Here is a 21988-nt window from a genome sequence, read left to right as displayed (position 1 = left end):
TGTGTCCTTTGTCCGAATCGTTTCAAGTCAACCAACGGCCAGTGAATCTGAGCTGTATGACGGAGTAATGTTGATTTCAAAACAAACGCTTTCCGCGTTGTTGCTTTGGGGTGTGTGAAGAATTTTGGTGGGAAAAAGAAATGAATTGAATCAATTTGTGAACAAAGCTGTAACCGAACAAAATGTGCAGCACTGTCAATATTTTACAGGCGCTGAATGTTTCTTGTGTTGTTGTTGTTGTTGTGCTCCCTGCATTGTTGATGTTTTTTTCTTTCTTGTTGTTGCTGGTGTTTCCTGTGTTGTCAACGTCGCCGCCTGTGATTCCTGCATTCTAACTGTTCTTCTTGCACGCGCTCCCTTCGTTGTTTATTTTTCTTGTGCTGTTGTTTTAATGTGTTGCCTTCAGTTTTGCGCTTGTTTCATGTCTCTCCTGTGTTGTTGTTGTTGATTTGCAGGTGTTATCCTCATGTTATTGTTGCTGTTCCTCTTACGTGTCTTTCCTTTCTTTTGCTGTTGCTGGTGTTTCCAGTTGTGTTGTTTTTGCTTGTATTCCCTGTCTTGTTGTTGTTGTTGTTGTTCAGGCGTTACCTGTTGTTACATCTGCCAAGGACATTATAAAACCGTCCGCTTATATTTGTCCTAAATCTCTGATTGCTCTTGTTGGCATTGTTCTTGTCGCACGACGTTTGTTTGTTTGTGTATTGTTTGTTGTTATTCACGTGTTCCACGACTGGTTGATTTTTCTTGCGTTTGCTCCATATTTGTTGACGCGTGTGTTTTTTTTCTATCTCCTTGCATTTCCTACGTTTTTATTGTTGCGTTGTGTTTCCAGTGTTGTTGTCGCACGCGTTTCCTGTTTGTTGTCACATATTTTCTGTGTTGTTTTTGAAAGTGCTGCATGTCGAATGGTTGCTTTGTTATCATTTATTGTATTTCCTGCCTTGTTGTTGTTCCCGGCTTGTGTTTTTGTGTTGATGTTGCATGGGTTTCCTTGCGTTGCCGTATATAATGCTGATGTGTTGTTCTTGTTGTGTTTATCTTTTTGGTGTTGCACGCGTTCCCTGTTTTGTTGTTGTCGCCGCCTGTGTTTTTGTATGTTGTCGTTCTTGTTGTTGTTGTTGTTGTTGTTGCATGCAGCCCTATCTTCTTGTTTGCACACATTTTACATGTCGCCGTCATTTTATGCGTTTCCCTCATTGTTATTTTTTATGCATGTTTTTCCCGTGTTGTTGTTGTTGCATGTCTTTCGTGCTGCCTCTCTCACGCACAGTTTCAGACGCCCCCGGATTAAAAACATCTCTGAGGGTAAAAATAGAGACGCGCCAACGCTCCGCTCTGCTCGTGAGTGTCGTTGGAACTGCGAGGGCAGCAGAACGGGATTAGTGGAGGATGCTATGCTCGCGTCTCTTCGTTCCCCAGTGAAATGAGACGTCAGTCACCCTGTCGGGACTTAATGTTTCCCTTCCGATAATCTCCTGACAAGTTTGTCAAGAAGCGCAAAGTTTACGATCCCATCCCGCCGCCTCTCAGGCAGTAGAAAGGTCAGAGAGAAAGTGGTGGAGGCTGAAGGAGGACGTCCACGTCTCCGAGTCCGAGACTCTTTAAAGCGCCGCCTCCTTCCTGATTGCCTCCTCAAAAAAAAAAAGAAAAAAGAAAAAAAAGACCTCGGGCTGGGGATTACAAGCTCCAACCTTCTGACTCGTGTCCGTTTCACTTTCAAGAATGTGATGTCGTTTCATCTGGAGGAATAATCCCATCAGAGTCTTCGTGAGTGAAACCGGCCACACATGTCATTCCGACAATCACGCATTATTAATAGAAAGCGGCACAGACTGATAAAACGACGGAGGTCAAACACAAACGAAGACCCACTGAGACATGTTAAAATGTCAACCGTCCCTTTTTCACATTTTCAAACTGTGTTTGAAGGAGATGTAAGTAAAAGTGCCACGGAGCCAGATTGGAACAATACCAACGCTCTTTTCACCAACGTTATGAAGGCGATCGCTCTGCGTGCGCGTGAGCGTGAGAAACACTGTAAGCGGAGCAGCATCTGGACTCAGCAGAGCGGACGCTAACTTCCATGTTAGCCTCCATCTTTGATTGCTTCCATGTGGTTTCACACAGTAATTAGAGGCTCCGTCAACACCTAACAGCGACACACGCACGCACGCACACACACACACATACACACGCACACACTCTATTTAACCATTTCTCCCTTTAACACACTGATTCCCGCTGTGAGCTGAAGCCACGACAGATGCAAGACCTGATGTATGCTAATGCTGGCTGGAGGCAAGGCGAGCGTCAACAAAGCCAAATGTTCACCGTTTCGGCACAAACCTGAGCAGAAACACAGTTTCCCTTGAACACCTTTCACAAGACTTTGAAATCTTTTTATTCATCTTTAACCCACTGCAGACTTAAGATGTGCTGGAGGAGATGCAGAGCGTCAATCACCCTTGGATACTCGGGAAGAATAGGAAATGTGACGCTCTCTCTCTCTCTCTCTCTGATTTTTGCAGTTTCGTGTTTACATGTCAACACCCCAGCGTTTTCAAAAAGCCGCGTTGTCGACGCGAAAGTTTGCCGTTTCTACTTGAGAACGCTGTCGCGTAAACGCCGCTCAGCTTCCTGCGGTAACCCCCCCTGTGCTGCTTCGACTATCTCCAGAACAGCTGTGAACGGCTCAGTGGAATATTGTCGCCTCTTCGCATTTTCTCCACGATTCACTGGGAAGCAAAGCAACAAAATAGGTGACGTCATCATGTGTGACGGCCCCACCTGCAGGCCACACGTGGACTGAACACAGGCGGTATTTAAAGCCTGTTTTTTTTTTTATGAACGAGCAACCAGGGAAAATGAGTGAATAAGGAACTTCTCGTTTGGATTCGTGCCTCCTACACTCCCCCTCATGTTGAATAAACGGCAGCCGGGCTTTTGGCTCCTCGCTCCCTGCTGGCGGGTTGTTATCAAACTAAACTCCTGTTCTCTGCAGCAATTAGCCAGATATTAGTGATCCAGGAGCAGCAGGGTGGCGTCCAGCACTGTGCTGTAATCTGATGGACTGGCACTGATACACACATCTGACTGGGCTGAGAGAGAGAGAGAGAGAGAGAGAGAGAGAGAGAGAGAGAGAGAGAGAGAAGGGAAAGCTTCCTGATGTTTTCACTCATCCCGAGAAGCTGCTCGGACAGGACTTCTCCTCACATTAACTCACAGGCCATCTACGATATGAAGGATATTTAAAAAAAAAAAACAGAAATAGAGCGGCGTGTCCATATATGAGTGAGTCATTACAGTGACCTCCAGCGCTTCTGCAGTCCCACTGTCCAATCACAGGGGACACTCAGCAGTGTGTCACACATTCCAACATGCACGTCTCTAAACTCAGAAAGCAACTTCCGGATAATGAACGTTGATGTTTTGTTTGGGGGGGAAAGTAGCAGAACTTAAAAGTGGAGTGATTCTACACACCTACTTTAACCAGGTGAACCTGCGATTACCAACCGAAGCAAACAGGAATGAAGCATCATTCTGTCCCACATGTCGGACAAATATCCAAATGACTGAGACGGAGATTAGCGGAGATTAACTCGTCTCATTTTGGGGAAATGGTTTCAGAGCAGACGCTTTTGTATTGTGATCGTCTGTTTCTCCTGGCTTGCAGAGCCTGGTGCTGATTGGACAGCTCCAACCGCCGAGAGGTTTCATCAGACAAGTAAACTCATTCCATCTTCCATTCTTTAAATCGTCTTCAGATAATATACCGAGAACAATGTTCCATACACAGAGAGCATAATGCTGATTTGGAGCCACATTAGATATGAAAACATGTCTGACAAACTCGTCTTGGAACTATAAATATGGTTAAAAGGCCAATTCCAGTTTGTGAATGAGATGTGAATTTGTCAACGATCCAAGAAACCCTCCTATTCTCTTCCCTTAAACCTCTGGAGAAATATTCATCATTTGTCAGATACCAAAAATGAAATAACACAATTGTGACTGGCGCTTTTTGTGTTAATTCAGAGCGCAGTGCTGACTGCACAGATACTCCTGTGGTGTTACATTTTAGATATTAAAAAAGTGTTTTTCACAAATCCTAATTGTAAACTTTAAATATGTTTTTTTTTTTTTCCAAAAAATTCACTTTTTGACCGATATCCTCTGATGTACTCTACTCTGATGTAACCCACGATGTTTCAAGCAAACAGAACGTTACCTTTTGTGCATGAAGCATTTTTTTTTTTTTTTAGATAATAAAACCAGATTTCGGTTCACCAGTGTTTCACAGAGCCCCTCGATGGAAACACCGTCAGTCATGGCGCATCAGCAGGAATCTTATTTAACCATGTTGGTGTCTGCAGCAGTGACATGCTGGAAGGTGGAGGTGTGTTTGGTGGAGGAGTTTGGGTCGGTGGGGGAGTGGTAGAAGGCGGAGATGTGTTTGATGATGGAGCTATAGGAAGGTGGCGCTGTGCGTAATGGGAGGGGGTGTGAAGGGAAGGTGGATGTGCTTTTCCGGCACTGACCTGCTGGTGGAGGTGCTCACTCTCTCCGCTGAACTTTGATCTCCATTAGGTCCAATAAAAAAAACAACAAAAAAAACCCCACTAAAAGTTCCTGGGCGGGTGGAGGAGGAGAAGCACGCGAGCAGAAAGAGGCGGAGGAGACACAGCGGGAGGCCTGAGAGGAGAAACACGAGCTGAAGGGGGATTTGGCTTCGTTTTCTTTGTGTTAAACTAAACTGCTTCCTACATTATATACACGGAGTCCTGAAGTCCACCTGCGCGCTCCATGTCCGGTGCGCGTGTCACCACCCGAAGCGGCCGCGAGACGCGCTCGGAGCGGCGGGGTTTGGTTAAAGGGCCGCGCCGCGCGGCGCGGCGCTGCGCGGCGCGCACGAGCTGGGAGCGGATGAGGGGATTAAATGTGCTTTTGATAAATCGGCCCGTCGCTCTCTAAACTTTTCAGGAAAGCCATGTGTCTGATGCGCCACACTGCACCGAGCCAGGAGTTTCTTCTACAGCTACGCGGGGCGGCGTGGTGCGTGGCGGTGCGGGGCGGCGCGCGAGGGCTACAGGTCCGTCTCCCGCGTGTCCAGGCAGAACGCGTACAGAGACCGCTTGAAGTCCGTGCTGCTGTTAGCCTTGATGTTCGCCTTCTCCACCGACGCGCCGCCGCCGCCCTCCTTGTCCTCCGCGTCCTGGGACTTGGCCGACGACTTGCTGCCCTTGCGCTTCAGCTCGGGGCTCGCGCGGCCGCTGTTGGGCTCGTCCTTCAGCGAGGACTGGTCCTGGTCCGTCTCGCGGTGGTAGAAGTAGTTGAAGTTGGACACGATGACCGGCACCGGCAGCGCGATGGTCAGCACGCCCGCGATGGCGCACAGCGAGCCCACGATCTTCCCGCCGACCGTCACCGGGCGCATGTCGCCGTATCCCACCGTCGTCATGGTGACCACGGCCCACCAGAAGGCATCCGGGATGCTGGAGAAGTGCGACTCGGGCTCGTCCGCCTCCGCGAAGTAGACGGCGCTGGAGAAGAGGATGACCCCGATGAAGAGGAAGAAGATGAGCAGGCCGAGCTCGCGCATGCTGGCCTTGAGGGTCTGCCCGAGGATCTGCAGGCCTTTGGAGTGGCGCGAGAGCTTGAAGATCCGGAAGACCCGCACCAGGCGGATGACCCGCAGGATGGCCAGGGACATGGCCTGCTGTCCGTTCTGGTGCTCCTGGCCCTGCTGCTCCGCGAGCTCCGTTCCCACCGTGATGAAGTAAGGCATGATGGACATGATGTCGATGATGTTCATGATGGTCTTGGAGAACTCCGACTTGCTGGGGCACGCGAAGAAGCGCACGAAGAGCTCGAAGGTGAACCAGATGACGCAGGTGGTCTCGATGATGAAGAAGGGGTCGGTGAAGGTGAGCGAGGGCCGCGGCGCCGTGCTGTTGTCCAGCCGGCTGGTCACCGGCAGCTCGCGCTCGTCCCTGAACTCCGGCAGCGTCTCCAGGCAGAAGGTGATGATGGAGATGGTGATGACGATCACGGACACGATGGCGATGCCCCGCGCCGGCATCGAGCTCTCCGGGTACTCGAAGATGAGCCAGACCTGCTTCTGGAACTCGTTCTGGGGCAGCGGCTTCTCCTCCTCCTTGATGAAGCCCTCGTCCTCGCGGAACCTCTCCATGGCCTCCTCCCCCAGCTGGTAGAAGCGGATCTCGTCCGCGAACACGTCGATGGACACGTTGACGGGTCTGCGGATCTTCCCCCCGGACTGGTAGAAGTAGAGGATCCCGTCGAAGCTCGGCCTGTTGCGGTCGAAGAAGTACTCGTTCCGCAGCGGGTCGAAGTACTTGATCCTCTTGGCGGGGTCTCCCAGCAGGGTGTCCGGGAACTGGTTGAGGGTGCCCAGCTGGGTCTCGTAGCGCAGCCCCGCGATGTTGATGAGCACCCTCTCGTTGCTCTCCGTGTCCATGTCCATGTCCAGCAGGTCCTCGTCGAACAGGTGGGGGCTGTGGTCCGCGCGTAAAAGCGCATCCATGGCGTTCTCGCTGCAGCTGAAGGTGTTGTTCATGTCGTTGATCTTCCAGCTGAGCGGCTGCTGCTGCTGCTGCTGCTGCTGCTGCTGCTGCGGAGCGGCGCTGCCGCGGGTGTTCAGCTCCTTGCTGAAGTCCTCTCCCAGTCCAGTCTGCACGAAGCCCGGCTGAGGGACGTCCAGCGCGTTCCGGCAGCTCTCCTCCGCATTGTTGCCGCCGCCGCTGCCTTTCGCGCCGCCGTTCTCGAAGCTCACCAAAGCTATCTCCATCCCGCAGCCATCCAACGCGCTCACTGAGCCTCGCGCCGAGCGGACTTGTTGATCCGGAGCGAGCGCATCCTCCCGGAGCTCAGATCACAGCCGCGTCTCCTCCAGCCGCCGCCGCCGCCGCCGCCGCCGCCGCCGTCGCGTCCCGCCGCTGAAGCATCCACATCCGAGCCGCCGCCGCCGTTTGTGACGCTCCGCCGCGGGAGGACGCGAGGAGGACCCGGATGAGCGCGCGTGCGGGGAACCGATTATTCCTGACGTCAAAAGTGCTGCCGGAGAGTTCAGAGGCGTCTGAAAATGTCCGAAAGACCAAGTGCGAAGTCTCTCTCTCTCTCTCCCGCCCTCCCTCTCGCTCCCTCATCTCTCTCTCTCTCTCTCTCTCCCTCCCTCCGTCTCTCGGTTACACTCTCCCTCTCTCACTGCTTCTCTCTCTCTCTCTCTCTCTCTCTCTCTCTCTCTCTCTCTCTCTCTCTCTCTCTCTCTCTCTCTCTCTCTCTCTCTCTCTCTCTCTCTCTCTCTCTCTCTCTCTCTCTCTCTCTCTCTCTCTCTCTCTCTCTCTCTCTCTCTCTCTCTCTCTCTCTCTCTCTCTCTCTCTCTCCCTCCCTCTCTCTCTCTCTCTCTCTCTCTTCACTCTGTGCTTCACGTTTTTGTTTCACTGGAAGTAAATAGAAAATCATATTTTCTGCACCAGTACAGCAAGGAGTCAGAGAGGAGGAACAAAAAAGGAAAATGACACACTTATTGATCTTCACATGTTTCTCACCCTATTAGTTAAGCTCTCAGGGGTCAAAGGTCTTTCGAATGGAGAAAACCAGAGGCAGGAGGAGGAGGAGCAGTGAGGAGGAGCAGGAGGTGTCCCGTGTGTCGGAGCCGCTGCACTTCGCACTGTGAAAGCAGAATAAAGAGTCCATTTCTTCCATTGAGAGGCAGCGGGGAAGCGTCCGCATAAAGAGCAGAGCGAGGGCCCGGGGCCCCGGCCCCTAGCCACACTGCAGCCACACAAAGGCCATAAAGGGCCCCCGCATGAAAAGGACCGACGGAGGAGCTCCTCATGTGGAAAAGCTTTGTACCGAACACATTAAAGAGCTGAGAGCTGCTGTTGTATAAGAGGGGGGGGGGGGTAAAACACATGCAGGAACATCGGAGTCCACCTGAAACCTGCAAAACACCAACACGTGTCACGAACAACACGTTTTATCAACACGTAATTATCATGCTACACTAACACACCTCATTGCCGCCGTCCGCCAACAAATCTCACCAATGCCACTTCTTCGTGCGTCTCATGAACACGTCCCACGAGTCTCAGTAACATGTATGATTAAAACGTGTCATTGACACAACCTTGTCCAACACCTTTTACTAACATGTCTCATGAACATGTGATTAATAGATCTCATTAACGCCTCTCAATAACACATGTCATTAACACATCCCGTCTCGCCACAACGTGTCATTAACATGTTTCATATGTCCTATTAATACCGTCACCAACACGCTTATTGACAGTTTACTAAAACCTCTTATTAACACTTCTCACCAACGCGCCTCATTAAAATCTCACGTTCCACACGTCTAATTCCTATAGTTTACCTGCTCGTCTCATTAATGCAATATACCAACATTCTGTTCACAAGTCTCTATGACATGTATCCTCATTGATCTCATTGGCCTCGGCGTCATAAGTCATGTTAAAACCTAACTTTCCACGTCTCAACGAGTTTCATCAACACGTCTCATTACCAGGTTTTATCAACACATTAAGCCAATACGAACTACATTTTGCACAACTAATTTTACGTTGAAAACGCTTCTTTTCGTCTACTCAGCAATCAGGAAGCTGAAGATAGATCAGAAGTGAAGTTATAAACCTCCTCCCGCAGCTTCACAGCTCCTAAAGAAGCTCAGAAGCGTTAATGCCGAAGCGCGGCGTGGTTTTAAAGCCGGTGTTGAAGTTTAAAAAGACCCAACGACGTACAAATAAAGTTGGATTGAAGTGAGGAAAGCGATGGCTCCTTCCACACAGTGTTTATGGGACTGATGAAAGACTCAGTGCCGAGTGTGTTGCGATGGCACCCAACACGTGCGTGCTGCTGTGGTAACCATGGCAACAAGAAGAGTCCTCATCCTGTAGGAGCTTCAATTTTCAAAAGGTTTCTGTATGCGTGTGTAAGCCGGTAACCGTAGCAACCAGAACCCACAAGTGCCGCTCACACATTAGCTCCGAGCGCCAGTAACTAATTCACTCGTGCTAATGCTGCAGCTGCTAATGCTAATGCTGCTGTTATTGCCGTTTGTCACGCCACCTTTCCGAATTCTGTTCTTTTGATTATGTTGCCGATGCTGCACATCTCGTCCTGCTACTGCTGCCGCTACTGTTAATGCTCGGCCCGTTTACTATTAATGCTCGGCCTGGTCACTGCTCGCCAGTGATGCCGCCGTGTTAGCGCCTAATGCTAATGCTGGTAGCGCTTGTCCCGCGCGCAGCAGCAGAATGAAAACCTCTGCGCCGGGCGTGGAGCTGCAGTGAAATCCTGGAAAGCTTGGGCACGGCTTCAATGTGGAAGCTCCTCCCGCCCGTGGTCCCAGTGGGTGAAATGGCAGCGTGGCGCGGTGGCAGAGCGTGGTCGAGGGGGTTGCTGGCGCAGAGAGGACGGGGCATTAATCTGCTGCGGGTTGTCGTCCCGATGAGGCGGCAGCATGAGATAAGGAGGAGGATAAATATAGTGCTCCTGCTTTGTTTGCTAATCCACCCGCAGGGCCAAGAAACCAACCTTTTAAATAGGTCACCTTCTCCGCTTTAGACCGGAGCTCAGCGCGACTACGAGCGGCCACGCACGCCTACGTACGCCGGCGCAAATCTGCGCAAGGCTTCGTAAGTCTGCATAAATCTGTGAAATCTACATAAGTCGGCGTAAGTCTGCATTAGTCTGCGTAAGTCTGCATGCATATGCATCGGCATAAATCTGTGCACGCCGGCATATGTTGGTGTGCGTCTCTGTACGTCTGTAAACCGCTGCTTATGTCTGCGTCCGGCTGCATACATTTAGGTGCATCAGCCCGTCTCTGTGTGTGTGTGTGTGTGGCTGCATACGTCTGCAGAAATGTGCAGACACCCGCATGCGTCTGTCTACATCTGTGAACTTTTGAACCAAAGTCCTCCTGCAGGAGCGACGAGTTGAACGAGTCACTGCAACATAAACATTTGGCCACCGATTTATTATTATATGTTTATTCTCAACGAATCCACAGCATCAGCTTATGAAACTACTGATTTATCAGACTAAATATAGTGGAAAGGATTAAAAAAAAAAAAAAACAAATAAAAAGGACTGAATTCTCAAGAAGCAAAGAAAAGGAGGCTCGTTCTTTCCTATTAGATCCTCCTTTAGCTTAGGATAACACTGATGCACACTTTCACAAAGGAAGCCAGCTCATGCCGCCCCACAATTCCTTGCGGCGACAAGATTTAAAGGGACCCGCTGGTCCGAGCGTTTACGGAAAATGACGACGGCGGCAAAAAGGACGCAGATCATATAAGCGACAAAAGTAATAATCTGCATTGGACAACTTTTAATCATCGAAAACCCAAATCAGCTTTTTGTAGTCCAACTTGTGCCGCCGTCACATTATGATGACGTCACTAGGTGAAAGTGCGTTCCGACTTCCGCACCGACATGATCGCCTTTCACTGACTCCTTTAGGAAGCCTCCTCACACCTTTCCTTAACCCTGTGACGTCATCCAGGGGGTGACGTGAAAGTCGAAAAATAAGGAGAAAAGAGGGACACTCCTCACATACCTCTGCTCTCTGTTCCCTCCTTCCTTCTTTCACTTCCTGTTCTGCTGCACCTGTTGTTCATCGGTTGATTGGCTGCTGTTTGGGCCAGGTGGAGGGTGTTGCGTTCAGGGGCAATGGGAATAAAAACTGCATGCAAATAAAAACAACCATGAAACAACAAAATTTAACCGATGCAACTTCTAGTTAAAAACGCGGCAAATTAAAAGACAATAAATAGATTCAAACATGCAGCAAAATTCTCAATATGTGCAACGATTCCATCTTTTCATTATTAATATCTTATCTTCAAAAAGGCGTTCTTGGCTTAAATGCTTATAAAGGCTAAAATAGCTAAAACTGCAAAAAAAAAAAAAAATATTTAAATTGCAAATTAAATCCAATTTAAATTGTTCTAAAATTCCATTTAAAGAAAATCTAAATAAATTATATTCAAATGAATTAAGATAAATAAATAAATAAATGCTCAAATTTATTTTCTTTAATTGGGAGAAGGTGTTAGAAATGTATGCCTCTTCTCGGCAGCCTCACACACATACATGGCAGCTTCCGCGGGCGTCGCCCAATCAACGGGGCGAGGCGTCTGGCTGACGCACGGGCAGGGGATTGAACCCGCAACCTCTGCGTCTGAGAGGCAATCCACTCCACCAACAGAACCACAGTCCAGTGGCTGGTTACACAAGTCAACCGAGGCTGCAGAGGAGAGGAGTCAGAGGGAGGGGGGGATTACAGCCTGCAGAAGTAATAACAGCATGCTGCTCTACACAAACTGCACACATGCAAGCTCACAAATGCATCTGGGGGGGGAGAAAAAAAAAACATGGAGGATGTGTGAGGAGTGCTGGCAAGCAGAGCGACGCTGTGGTGCTGATGGAGAGGAGATTGTGTCGAGGGATTTTAATTGACAGCTGTCCAAATCCCCAGACAGATCCCCCACCACCCCCACCCCTCTCTCTCTCTCTCTCTCTCTCTCTCTCTCTCTCTCACTCTCTCTCGCTCTCTCTCTCTCTCTCATATAGTGAGGGTATTAAGAGTGAAAAGCATTAGAAAAAGCCAGGATTTAAGAGTCTTCTGGTTAGTATAGTGTACTGTGTGTGTGTGCGTGTGTGTGCGTGCGCGTACACACACACACACACACACACACACACACACACACAATGTAAATAAATTTGAAGATTTCTGGGGGGGTGGGTTTAATTAAAAAAAACAACCTTATATGATAAAGAATCCATCAGAATCACGTCCATTTTCACCAATGGATCTTCCAATTTTGGGGTGGAAGAACCAGAATGGAAGTCACGTTTAAACCAGGTGTAAACTTGGATATACGGTATATTAACGCATGTCTATGTTACGGGAACATCAGGTGATTGACGCCTACTGATTAGATCAATAAAAAAAGATAGACTGACTGTTACTGTTAGGTTAGATTTAAAAGCATGAGGAGGGAACATATACTGAAGGAAAGAAATATATCTTACACCTGACTCCTCCTCCCTAGTTAATAATACTAGCGTGAAAACACGTGGAAAATACAGTACATTAAAAAAGACGCAGGTACAAATTGGTTGCCAATGCAGTCATCGGGAACTCCTCTGATAGAAGCAGAATTCAAGGACTGTGGGGGATGAAGCAGTAATCCCCAAAGCACGAGTCGTCATCCCAGAAGAGAAAGAAGCATTCTCCAACAGCAAGAAATCACAAAGCAACAGTAAAAAAAAGGCACAGCCGAGGTAAAACCACAATTATCCCATGATTAAAACAGTCTGTCTGTCTGGGCCACCATATTCTCGGGACGCCTGGATGGAGCCACCGTCATTACGTTGGGCTCATCCAGGCCTCCTTGACCTTGGCTGAGGCCCATGACTCAGCTCCACACTCGCTACTCTGGCTTTGACTTCTTTTTGGGCGTCAGTGACGGTCTAACAAATTTGGTGATTCACTACTTTCAGGAAATGCAGCTTCTTAAATCCCATCGGACTGTCTGGGTGTGTGTGTGTGTGTGTGTGTGTGTGTGTGTGTGTGTGTGTGTGTGTGTGTGTGTGTGTGTGTGTGTGTGTGTGTGTGTGTGTGTGTGTGTGTGTGTGTGTGTGTGTGTGTTGCAGGCATGTCTCTGAGATGTTTCTTTCTCTCTCTTCTTCTTTTTTTTTTCACCCCCCTCGCTCCTCCTCTCATCACTTGATAGGTTGCCACGGTGACGTTCAGTAGTATAACCCTGTTGCCATGGCGACGTCCAGTAGTAGTATAACCCTGTTGCTATATCGAAGCTCTCCCTCCCTCAGTGACGGTTTTGCGTTGAGTTGAGCTGCAGTGCCGCAAAGCGGCCACCAGGTGGTGGTGTCGGCTGTGTCAAACGATCGGTTGATTTTTAACCTGCTTTGTAAATAGACCTTCGATTAAATGTATAAACGCTCTGTCTTTTTTTTTTTATTCGAAGCTATGTGCAGATAAATTCAGTTTGATATTTTCGTGGTGGTTTTCTATAGATTTTGGAACGCTTTAGTGGATTTCTTCACGTCTCCTGCCTTCTTAATAACTTCTCTACAAAACGACCACAAGAGGGCGCCAGAAGTCTCACATCTGGTTGCAGTTGGTGCAGTTGGTGCAGTTGGTGCCCGCAACATTTCACATCACATCTTTGACTTCATTTCCTTTACTCTCGTTTTTTTTTTTCTTTCCTCCATTTTCAGTCCACATGTCCTGAATCCATCTGACGTCAGGGGTGGGGGTACTTCAGGTCTTTCCTTCAGTCTTTCAGAGTTTCCTCATCCAATCAACACCAGTGGACATCGCAGAGCCTCGATGAGTCAGAGTCCATTCGTCCACCGAAAGTCGGGCACTTTGTGCTGAGTCATCAGTGTGCGGTTTAAAATGGTGAAATTATAAGACTTTTTCTCCAGGTCAGACCGGACGCTGGTCCCTGGTCAGTTTCGCTCAGGTCAGACTGGACACTGGACCTGGGACAGACCCGTCTTCAGTCTGTTTGTGTACAACTCCTAAAATTGTCGCACATATGACAGATTTGAAGCTGCTGATGAGAGTGATGGCCGTCAGAGGGTCTCCTCCTAATGTAGCTCACAAATCCCCTCTAATCCCCCCACTAAAGGGGGGGGGGGGGTTCTGCATTTTAACCTGCACTGGACACACACACACACACACACACACACACACACACACACACACACACACACACATTTGACTAATACCAGCAAAAACACAAAATCGATTCAATATCTCTGTATCTCTAAACTAGACCAAGAGTTGATATTGACCCAACAAAAACTCCAGTTCGGGCTCAATTAAATGTTCGATTTGAGTCATTCCTGTCAACACCTGGGGACGTCGTGACACCAGGGGCACCTGCAGGCTCACTTCTACTGGACGGACGAGGACAGGTGGTGGTTGGAGGGTTTAGAGGAGACGTTTTGGTTGTTCCTGAATGATTAATGCCGACAAATCTCACACACACACACACACACACACACACACACACACACACACACACACACACACACACACACACACACACACACACACACACACACACACACACACACACGGGGTTCCAGGTTTACAGGTTAAAGTGTTAACAGCTAATTCCGTCACCTGAGACTGGAGGGAAAAACAAAACCAGAGGGCCGATCACAGGTTACATGACTCTCTAACAGGTGTGTGTGTGTGTGTGTGTGTGTGTGTGTGTGTGTGTGTGTGTGTGTGTGTGTGTGTGTGTGTGTGTGTGTGTGTGTGTGTGTGTGTGTGTGTGTGTGTGTGTGTGTACTATTTAAAAGTGCTGCACTTGATCCCACTGTTATAATAATACCGGCAGTCTCATGTTACTGATTGTAGATTTCCTTCCACATGTTTCGTCTAAAGTCAACAACAACAAAAACCTCCAATGTACACTATGACACACACACACACACACACAGGCACAATGGATCTATACAAACAGATCTGTGCTTTGTAGAAAGGTTCAGTCCACCGCAGCGGGTGGTCAAATAGATCTGTCCATTCTAGAAGAGTGAAAGACGAGGCGGAGAGCCTTTGATCTCTCAGAGTTTATTGGATTTGGTTCTATCTGATGAGAGCGATGACCCTGGCAGGTTACAGATGATCTGTCACCAACAAATAACTCCCCCCCCCAAAAAAACAAAAAAAAAAAAACAAAGGCGGCGAACCAGAAAGATAAACAAAATGAACAGAATAAGTAAACGACACAGGAAGTGATGTCAGAGGCGCCGAGTTCAGGGAGCCTCCCAGCAAAGGAGAGACACGCAAACGTTTATCTTCAGCTGTAGACTGAGAGGAGACAGGAGCTAAAGCTAACGGACGAGCTAACCAGTCCTCCAACTGGGGACACACTACTAGTTACCAGTTAGTTATAAACACGCGTTCATGGTCCGGCTTTAGCGAGGAAAGTCATCTTCATCACCATCATCGTCATCGTCATTGTAATCATTACCATCTTCATTTTTGTCTTCTCATTCAACATCTTTATAAACGTTGGTCATTCAGAATTATTTTCTTGAAACGATGACTCGTCAAGTTTCATTGGAGTTTTTTTCTTTTGTTTTTTTTGGAGTAAAATCGAGTTTCTGCAGTTTGTATTTTCACGCTCGCAAGAGAGACTCGAAACGTCCGGAAAGAGTTGAGAAACCGCGAACTGCAGCGTCGGTTGGCGGCGATTCAACAGCAGTTTGAAGCTGGAAAAAGAATAAATGAGATAAAAGCGGCTGGTTTTCAGCAGCTGCTCCGATCACATGGTACAAAAAAAGTGATTTGGTCCTCGTCCACTTCGTCTTCCCTGCAGTGTGACCAGAGGTCACGAGAAGCTGCTCCCAGGTAAATCTCACTCTTTTCTCCAAAATGTGATTTATAATGTCAAGAACAGCAGTTATTCTCTCTCTCTCTCTCTCTCTCTCGCTCTCTCTGACTCTCACCACTGATTTAAAGTCTTACTTAAAGGGACTTTTTTTTCCCGTAAACAGGCTGTAAACGACAGGACGACGACACACAGCAGAGACACTGAACCTCCCCGTCAAACATCAAAAGTTCTTTGTGTTTTTTTTTTTATTATTATTCGCTAATTTTTTTGTTTTCTTTCTCAGATTTATTTTTGTGCAAAAAACAACAACATTTAGCGTTTGTTAAATCATTTCTTCAAAAGTCAGATTTGGTGGTTGATTTCGATATCGGCGCGCAAAGTAAAGTCCATCCTTGCATTTGGTGGTGTAAAAGAGTCAAATCCAGTAAAATGTGATGAAAACTGAGGTTGTGTCACTTTTGCTGTTCAGAACAGAAGAACGTTGAGACGACTTGTGGTCTCTTGTGTGGATTCTGACACTGAACGCAGAAATCTTAGCTCATTTTCAGGAGAACAGATCAGCTTGGACTGACTCATTACACCATCTGTTGGTACAAAGCGGTATTGCAGGCCTAAGTGTTTTAGACTCACTTTTTGATCCCATGAAAATAGATTCGATTTTTTTTTTTATCGTATCTACTGGAGGATTAAATGAGCTCAGGTGTTAAAATGTCCCACTAAATCATTAACCTCTTTTAAATCACTTCTAAAAACCTACTCTTATAAACTTGCTTTCATTTGAAGTCCACTTTAAGTTTAAATTGCTTTAGTGTTTCATTTGATTTATTTTTAATCAAACTTATGCACCATTTATATTATATGTTCTCTCTTTTTTGCTGCGTCATCATCTGTAATTAATTTTAGTCCATGACTTTAGTGACCGCCTGTCTTCTCACGACTTTCCTGCATTCAGTGTTTATTTAAAACACTCCAGTTACATCGGTAACTGGAGGATAAACTCAGAAATATTTGATGATTACTAACAGGAAGTGTTGGTTTAAAGTCGCATTAAGTTTTTCTTACAACGAGAAGAAATAACCGACCTTAAATTAAGTGAGCTGATGTACGGCTAACTGACTGGAATGGGAAGTCTTATGCACTTTCGTTTGTAATTTAACAACACAAAGGCAGTTAGAATGGCAAGTTGGTTCCCGCCAAGTCGAGTTGGTCCATAAACACACCATCCCTTTAGCATCGCTAATCCAAGCTGCTAGTTCTAGACTGTTTTCAGGTTAAAATGGAAGATTAACTTAACTTGTGGACAATGAGTCAGCAGATTTTCATAGCTAGAACACTGTAAATTTGTTATTGCTTTTTTTTGTTGTTTTTTACGTCAAGCAACAATCCTGTGGAAAAGTAGTTAGCTCCATATTTAGCATGTTAGCCATGAAGTGTTAGCAGCTCAAACACAAAGTTGTTGGTTTGCTGAAAGCTAATTGTTTTTTGTTTATTTTTAATATTTAGACTAAGAATAAAGCGATTGTCATTTAGCATTATTATTTCAGTAGGTACTGTTAATTACCCATGGACTTTCTGAGACCCTGTGAGAAGAGAGGAAGGTGCCCCCAAGTGGTCGAAAATAATCAAATTTCAGGGTTTTTTTTCCCCCCCACAAAGAACAAAAGAAATAATGACTAAAGAACTGGAGATGACGGCTCATAAAAAGAGAAACGTTAACGTTGTGTTCAGCTGTGTGTGGTCAGCCGGTCGCTTTTTCTTTATGGGCCCAGAACAAACGGTGGCGTAGCGCCCTCTACTGGTGCACATGTGCACGTTTGTGTCAGGAGAAGTGAAGCTGCACATGCTAACGGGAGGCACTTCAGTCAATCCAACAACCAGACGGGCTTCAAGGCACTAAGAAACTAATCGCAGCTAGAAATTAAGTATATCTGCTTTTTTTTTTTTTTTTTTTTTTTCCTTCTTCAATCTGTTTAAAAGTCAAATTTAAAATAAAAAAAAATAAATAAATAAAAAATACAGAGAAATCAGTCACAAATCACATCAAATGATCTCATGCACGCCATTGTCAACGATCGGAACAGCGGACCAGTGAAAACAGGAGGATGTCGATTCACAAGCTTCACTTTTTCATTAGAAAAAAAAAAAACAAGATCATTTCATATGTCTATTCTGACTTTTTTGTCTGTTTTTTTTTGTTGTTGTTGTTGTTTATCTAGCAGATTTGTCTCCTCTGGCTCCGTCATCATGCACCTCCTCCTCCTCCTCCTCCTCCTCTAGTCCCTCCACAGCTGCAAGCATTGTAGTACTGACGTCATGCACTGAGTATACGTAGCTGTACCGTGTTCAGGCCTTAATGCTGTTTAGTATTTTTTGTTTTTGTTTTTTTTTTTTCTGGACATGCCTTGAGAGTTCCTGTTCCCTTCAACATTCAACACGTAGAAGCTCCGAAAAGAGCCGAACCAGAAGAAGAAGAAAGAGCCAGTGCACTTCTGGTGAAAACTGATGAGAGAAGAAGAAAATCCAGGAGGAGTTGAAAAAAACAAACAAACAAACAAAAAAAAAACAAACAAAAAAGATGAGGAGGTCTCTGAGCATGCCGTTAGAAGAGAGAAAAGAGTCTCCACATGCGTTTATATAAAGGAGCGTTGCATGGCATCATACAGTGACCTCCAGCCGGCCGGGGGCTGAGGGGGGGCGCGAAGGGGGTTTGTGGGGGGGCAGTGATCCTCCGCTGGCCTCCTGTGTGTGTCTGTGATAATAAGGTGCCTGTTAAAGCCAGCAAGGGGGCGCTGTCTTTCACTCAGAAACATGGCAGTTGTGATGAAGTCCTGTTAATTTAGTAATTTGTACCCTCAAATTAGCAAAAAAAATCAAAATAAATAACAATTAAAAAAATGAGCTCCAGTTTCACCGTCCGTTTTTGTTCTGCTGGATTCGTCTTGAATCTGCTCCATGAGACATTTAGCTGCTCTCGGATCGGATGTAAAGTGCTTCAAATTTCACCTCCACAAAAATCACTCTCACGCCACTTGTGGGGGGGCGACAGACATGTCAGTACGTTGTCAGTACGTTGTCAGTACGTTGTGCTTCACGGAAACCTGCAGTGATTGTTGATCAGCATGTAAAACATATGTAATGTCACTTTCCTCCATAGGGTGGCAGTGCGGAGCCCGGCAGTTTGATAAAAGCTTCCTGCAGTTAAATCTCTGACTTCTTCTCCCGTTGTACCGAGAACCCACTCCATCACAGGCCGAGTCACTACAGCCCCCTGTGGTCGGACTCAGTATTACAGGGCGGTACGACCTTGATGCTAACAGGCTAGCTTCCGCGTTAAAAACCATCTTCTCTTTTGGATGAACTGAGGTTTTGTCACATTTCAGGTCTTCGATACATCTGTTTGATCCCAAAACAACCTTGAAAGAAGGTTTTGGTTTCCAAATTCACTTCTCAAAGGTTGGAATGACACAGAGGCAAAATGTATATTTGTTTTAAAAAAAGAGGAAAAGTGGAGGCACACAGAGAAATGTATTAAAAATGTTCAATGTCAAGTTCAACTGTCTCCTGTGGTTGGCTTCGCGTGCCTTTAAAACTGCACACAACAGAACAAGAAGAAAAGTCAACGGAGCTCCACAGTTCAAGAGACACTTTGTCATTTCGTCAAAAGAACTGAGGTTTGGTTTGGATGAAGCACCTGAAAACTGAATCTCCCAGACTGCCTCTTCCACCCCCTTTACCATATCTTTGAAAAATGTGCCCTCTGAGCGTGAATTGCCAATAAAATAACTGTTTTCTAATTTAAATAAACTGGGAAGCACACTCAATCAAACTGACCTTCATTTGTGCTTCAGCTGCCTGAATTCCATCAGTGCAAAAAGGAAGCAGAGACGCTGTTAAAGGACCTGCTCTCAGTTCCATCTCTTCCCTCGAGATATTTGTGTGTTGTTTTTTTTTTTTTTTAAAGAATACTTTACCCGACAGAACAAGGACCAGAAATGGTCCACTGCAAGTTTTCTATGAGGTTTTAAAACCCTACACTTCCCAGAATGCACCAGGGAGCCTCGTTTCTGCATCAACACAGACAGAGTTTTTGAAAAAGACAAAAAAAGGTGTGTAAATGACACAACACAGAGACTCATGGTGTGACTCTTCTTTCTCAAGTCCAGAAAAAGCTTTCAAAAACAACACAAAAAAAATAAATAAACCAAACACCTGCATTTCCCAGAATGCACCTGGAAGCCTGTAAACTGCAGTCGGTCAAAATCAAGGACACTCAACTCTAAATGCTGCTGACATTTTCTTCCCTGCTTTGGGGGACAAACTGCATTTCCCAGAATGCAGCTGGACGATCCATTTCCCGCCATATTCTGCCTTCTGTCTCAAAAGAATCTGTTTCCAAACCTCTGAAACATCCACGTGTGGGATTAATGATCATTTGAGGGTACAAGTTACTAAATATAATAAATATTTTTATCAAAAGTTGTTCCCAAACACCGATTCGTCGTTCTTCTATTGCAAACTGTTTAATATTTTTTTGGGTTTTTTTTCTAATAATTTCACCTCGCGAGGCTGAAAATCTTCACACGTTTGAAGGAATCAAAGAAAAGAGTAAAATGCACCGATGGAGATAAAGCATCCAGGTATTTTCTACATTATGTACAGTGAGGCGTCGGGCGGATCCTCACACGTCCGTCAGCAGCTTGGTCTTGTTCACGCAGTTCTGGCTGGGCGCCGTGCAGTTGGCAGTCCTCAGGTTGGCCTCCCGGAAGTTGTCGATGCTGTTGTTCATGTCCTCGTCGATCTCCATGTACTCCGACTTGCTGACCACCGAGGAGCTGCGGCGGCTGGAGTTGGTGTCCGACGCCAGGTTCTGGTTGCTGACGTTGAGCAGCTGTGCCTGCTCCTCGCCCTCCGTCTCGCGGTGGTAGAAGTAGTTGAAGTTGGACACGATGACCGGCACCGGCAGCGCGATAGTCAGCACGCCCGCGATGGCGCACAGCGAGCCCACGATCTTACCCCCGATGGTCACTGGGTACATGTCCCCGTAGCCAACGGTCGTCATGGAAACCACCGCCCACCAGAAGGCATCCGGGATGCTGGTGAAGAAGGACTCCTTCTCCTCAGCCTCGGCGAAGTAGACGGCACTGGAGAAGAGGATGACTCCGATGAAGAGGAAGAAGATGAGCAGGCCGAGCTCGCGCATGCTGGCCTTGAGGGTCTGTCCGAGGATCTGCAGACCTTTGGAGTGGCGCGAGAGCTTGAAGATCCGGAAGACCCGCACCAGGCGGATGACCCGCAGGATGGCCAGGGACGTGGCCTGCTCACCACCTCCCTTCCCCTCCCGGTTCTCCTGGTCATCAGCCAGCTCCGTACCAAGCGTGATGAAGTACGGGATGATGGCCACAATGTCGATGGAGTTCATCATGTTCTTAAAGAATGCAGCTTTGCTCGGACACGCAAAGAATCGCACAATCAACTCAAAAGAAAACCAGATGATGCAGAGTGTCTCCACCACAAAGAACGGGTCCGTCAGCACGTTGGGGTGGTAATAGACAGTGATGTTTCCAACCGTACGCATGCGGCCACCCGGGTCCTCCTTCAGTTCCGGCAAAGTCTCCAAACAAAATATGACTATGGAAATAAGAATAACCATCACTGAGACGATAGCGATGCCTCGCGCCGGCCCTGAACTCTCCGGGTGCTCGAACAGGAGCCAGATCTGCCGCTGGAACTCCTTCTCCGGCAGCGGCCGCTCCTCCTCACGAATAAATCCTTCGTCCTCGCGAAATTTTTCCATCGCCTCCGCGCCCAGTTCGTAAAATTTTATTTCCTCTGAAAACATATCCAATGGCACGTTGACGGGTCTCCGCAGCCGCCCTCCGGACTGGTAGTAGTAGAGGATGGCGTCGAAGCTGGGTCGGTTCCGGTCGAAGAAGTACTCGTTTCGTAAAGGGTCGAAGTATCGCATCCTCTTCTTGGGGTTCCCGAGGAGGGTTTCCGGGAACTGTGCGAGCGTCTTGAGCTGCGTCTCAAAGCGCAGCCCCGAGATGTTGATGACCACACGCTCGCAGCAGTCGTGGTCATCGTGGTCGTCATCCGGCGGGTAGGGGTCCTGCGGATGGCCTGGCAGGGTGGAGGTCTCATCCATGTTTTCGGTGGACACCACGGTCATCCTGCCTGGAGGGTGGAGGGGAGGGGAGGGGAGGGAGTGAGGGGGGGGGGGGGGGGGGCTGGTGGCGTCTAGATGTCGAAGATGAAGGTTGGCAGGGACAGAGAAGCTCCTACTGAGGCCAGAAGCTGGCGATAACCTCCCTCTCCTTCTTCATCATCATCATCATCTCCTCTGACCCGGACATGTGGAACCTGCAGGAACAAGCACAGTGAGACGGTCACAGGTCTTCGCGGGCCTCCTCACAGCCAGCAGCAGAAAAAAACAGCATGCTGCAGCTCCTGCGCTGCGTTTTTACCGCATATTCCTGCTGCTGTCTGCCTGTCTGCACTCAGCACAGACACTCGGGAGCGTTCGCTCTGTACATCTGAAACATCTCTGCCGGGTGGACATA

At 47.5% G+C, this 21988-nt stretch overlaps 2 protein-coding genes across 2 annotated transcripts; both read right to left on the bottom strand.

Moving 5' to 3' along the window:
* Positions 1-5083: 5083 nt before the first annotated feature.
* On the bottom strand, positions 5084-6808 carry LOC308146755 (potassium voltage-gated channel subfamily A member 5; the record flags this gene model as incomplete). Its single annotated transcript, XM_080518670.1, has 1 exon — positions 5084-6808. One exon carries the CDS (start codon positions 6806-6808, stop codon positions 5084-5086), a length of 1725 nt encoding a protein of 574 aa, XP_080374796.1.
* Positions 6809-20106: 13298 nt separating this feature from the next.
* On the bottom strand, positions 20107-21597 carry kcna1b (potassium voltage-gated channel, shaker-related subfamily, member 1b; the record flags this gene model as incomplete). The annotated part of the gene is made up of 1 exon (XM_080518671.1): positions 20107-21597. The coding sequence occupies one exon, from the start codon at positions 21595-21597 to the stop codon at positions 20107-20109; it is 1491 nt and encodes a 496-aa protein (XP_080374797.1).
* Between the last annotated feature and the right edge of the window lie 391 nt (positions 21598-21988).

Source organism: Blennius ocellaris (genome assembly GCF_963422515.1).
Source record: "Blennius ocellaris genome assembly, chromosome: 22".
Lineage (NCBI taxonomy): Eukaryota > Metazoa > Chordata > Actinopteri > Blenniiformes > Blenniidae > Blennius > Blennius ocellaris.
The sequence above is the reverse complement of the archived record's forward strand: the minus strand, read 5'-3'. Positions and strand labels throughout refer to the sequence as shown.